Source organism: Scomber japonicus, chromosome 6 (genome assembly GCF_027409825.1).
Source record: "Scomber japonicus isolate fScoJap1 chromosome 6, fScoJap1.pri, whole genome shotgun sequence".
Taxonomy (NCBI): Eukaryota; Metazoa; Chordata; class Actinopteri; order Scombriformes; family Scombridae; genus Scomber; species Scomber japonicus.
In genome coordinates, this window is record NC_070583.1 from 36064007 (window position 1) to 36066951 (window position 2945).

General features: G+C 41.8%; 1 protein-coding gene across 1 annotated transcript; it reads right to left on the reverse strand.

The window, feature by feature from the left end:
* Window positions 1-962: 962 nt before the first annotated feature.
* LOC128360935 (tripartite motif-containing protein 16-like) lies at window positions 963-2719 on the reverse strand. The gene has a single exon (XM_053321498.1). It carries the CDS (start codon window positions 2717-2719, stop codon window positions 1061-1063), a length of 1659 nt encoding a protein of 552 aa, XP_053177473.1. The 3' UTR covers window positions 963-1060.
* Window positions 2720-2945: the final 226 nt, after the last annotated feature.

A 2945-nucleotide genomic window follows, 5' to 3' on the forward strand; every position in this document is an offset into this window, starting at 1 on the left:
TGTAGTATGCAGTATTACAGTAAAAGTACTGCAGTATTATATTGATGTAGTATGCAGTATTACAGTAAAAGTACTGCAGTATTATGAGTGATGTAGTATGCAGTATTACAGTAAAAGTACTGTAGTATTATAGTGATGTAGTATGCAGTATTACAGTAAAAGTACTGCAGTATTATAGTGATGTAGTATGCAGTATTACAGTAAAAGTACTGCAGTATTATAGTGATGTAGTATGCAGTATTACAGTAAAAGTACTGCAGTATTATAGTGATGTAGTATGCAGTATTACAGTAAAAGTACTGCAGTATTATATTGATGTAGTATGCAGTATTACAGTAAAAGTACTGCAGTATTATAGTGATGTAGTATGCAGTATTACAGTAAAAGTACTGCAGTATTATGAGTGATGTAGTATGCAGTATTACAGTAAAGGTACACAAGCTTTGAATGAGAAGAAAACACTTTGATCACTGTTGATAAAATGGTGTTTATTGATTATTGAAGCTTCAGATTGTTGACACATCCAATCAGTAAAGTGTGATCAATGATTTCATGTTCAGATTGACTTCATCCACACAGTCAGTTAGTGTAACCCAGAATGTCAGCTATGTACAAGAACATCATTAATGATTATTATCATGATCATTACAGTTTGATTGAACATTTCTTTATGAATTTGTTATGAAAGTGATGAGAACAAAATATCTGTGATGAAGGAAGTTCTGCTGTTTTCTCTGTTTAAGAAACAACAGACACAAATACATCAATACAAACATGAAACTAACATTTAGAACAAAGAGAAGTTCACATTTTCATCTGAAGAAATGTCAGTGAAGGTTAAAAACATGGTGATGAGCAGTGAGAGCCTCCATGGATAAAAACACACAGGAAAAAGTCACATTTAAAGAAACTGAACATGTAAACGACACATAGATAAAGTAAACAAAGTGTTGAATATCACTATTAGCATGTCAGCTGATCTCTGAGCAGCTCAGAAACATGGAGACAAAAACATGAAGAATTACAACATCTGACACATGAAGTCTGAAATGACTTCTGTCTATTTCACTTTACACAACTCAGCTGTGGATCTATCCTGAACCCAAAGTCCAGCATAGAGAGGCTGAGTGAATGTGGTCTGGACTCTGTGGAGGAGAGTCATGGTTTCAGAGACGCTGTAGAAGGACAGAATACCTGCTCTGTGATCCAGGTACACTCCGACTCTGGAGGAAACAGGACCTGAGACGGGAGTTTCAATGTTGTTGAAGTAAAATAAATAGTTGTTAGGGTAACACCATAAAGACCAAGATTTGTCATTATTTCCAAATAGAGATTCACTTCCTGTTCTGCTGATATTCTTGTATGCGACTGCTACCTCAACTCCTCCGCTCCTCTCCACCTCCCAGTAACAACGTCCAGTCAGACTCTCTCTACTCAGGACCTGATAATGATCAGTGAATCTGTCTGTGTGACTAGAATATGACTGTTGTTGGCTCGTATATTCTACTTTTCTGTTCCCCTCAGATAATAACAGCTTTGTGTTTACTGTGTTTGGATCCAGAGTGATTTCACGTGAATATTTTAAGAACTCGGCTCTGGTCTTGGGTTCTGGTTCTGACAGTAAAACGTCCACTTCAGTCCCTGTCAGTGAGATGTTTGTCAATTCCTCCTTCAGGATGTCCTGTAGTTTATCTCTGAGCTCTGACACAGCTGCTGTCACATCCTCAAAGTATCTGAGAGGACGGATATTGATGCTGGATGAGTCTGTAGGTTCACTGAGTTGTGACACTGAGGGGTAGTTGTGTAGAAACTGGTTGTGATCCTCTGTGTGTGAGAGCTGCTTCAGTTCAGCGTCTTTCCTCTTCAGCTCAGTGATCTCCTGCTGCAGCTTCTCCTGAAGCTCTTTGACTCCACTCACTTCAGTTTCCTGCTGGGATCTGATCTTCTGCTTCACATCAGAGCTTCTTTTCTGGAGGAGACGGATCAGCTGAGTGAAGATCTTCTCACTGTCCTCCACTGCTTTATCAGCAGAGAGACTGATGGCCTCCACCTCCTGTTGAAGCAGCTTCACATCTTTCTCTCTGTCCTGGATTCTCTGCTGGATGTTTAGTCGACTCACCTCGAGCTCTCTCTGCCTCTCAGTCCTTTCTGCTGCAGCTGGGACTGTGTCGTGGCCTTTATGATCCTCCATATTGCACAGATAACAGATACACTTCTTATCTGTACGGCAGAATATCTTCATCACCTCATCATGACGAGAGCAGATGTTCTCCTGGAGCTTCTTGGAGGGCTCCACCAGCTTGTGTTTCTTTAATGGAGTTGCATCATAATGAGGCTGGAGGTGATTCTCACAGTAAGAGGCCAGACACACCAGACAGGACTTGAAGGCTTTCAGCTTCCTCCCAGTGCAGACATCACAGGCCACATCTTCAGGTCCAGCATAGCAGTGATCAGCAGGAGCAGCTTGGAGTCCAGTCTTCTTCAGCTGCTCCACTAAAGCTGCTAACATGGTGTTTTTCTTCAGGACAGGCCTCGGTGTGAAGGCCTCTCTGCACTGAGGGCAGCTGTAGATCTTCCTCTGATCCTCTCCATCCCAGAATCCTTTAATACAGCTCATACAGAAGCTGTGTCCACAGGAAGTAGTCACCGGATCCTTCAGTAGATCCAGACAGATCGAACAGGAGAAGGATTCTCGGTCCAGCTGATCTCTCTGCGCCATTTCAGCTCTCAGAGGCAATGACTGTCTGAGCTTCACTTCCTGATAAATGAAACAGGTTTGATCTGATCTGATCATGTGATTCAGTCATAAATGCAGCCTGACAGCTCTGTGCTGCGTCACATGTTGGTTACACCCATCTACAAACTGTAGCTCTGAAGGGAGAGAACAAGGAACTCTGATCCCAGAGTGGAGCTTGTTGTGTTTAAAGAACAGGGACGGTTATCAG

Bases quoted from the DNA above. Each gene is read 5' to 3' on its own strand.
- LOC128360935 (XM_053321498.1), bottom strand. From the start codon at position 2,719: ATGGCGCAGAGAGATCAGCTGGACCGAGAATCCTTCTCCTGTTCGATC.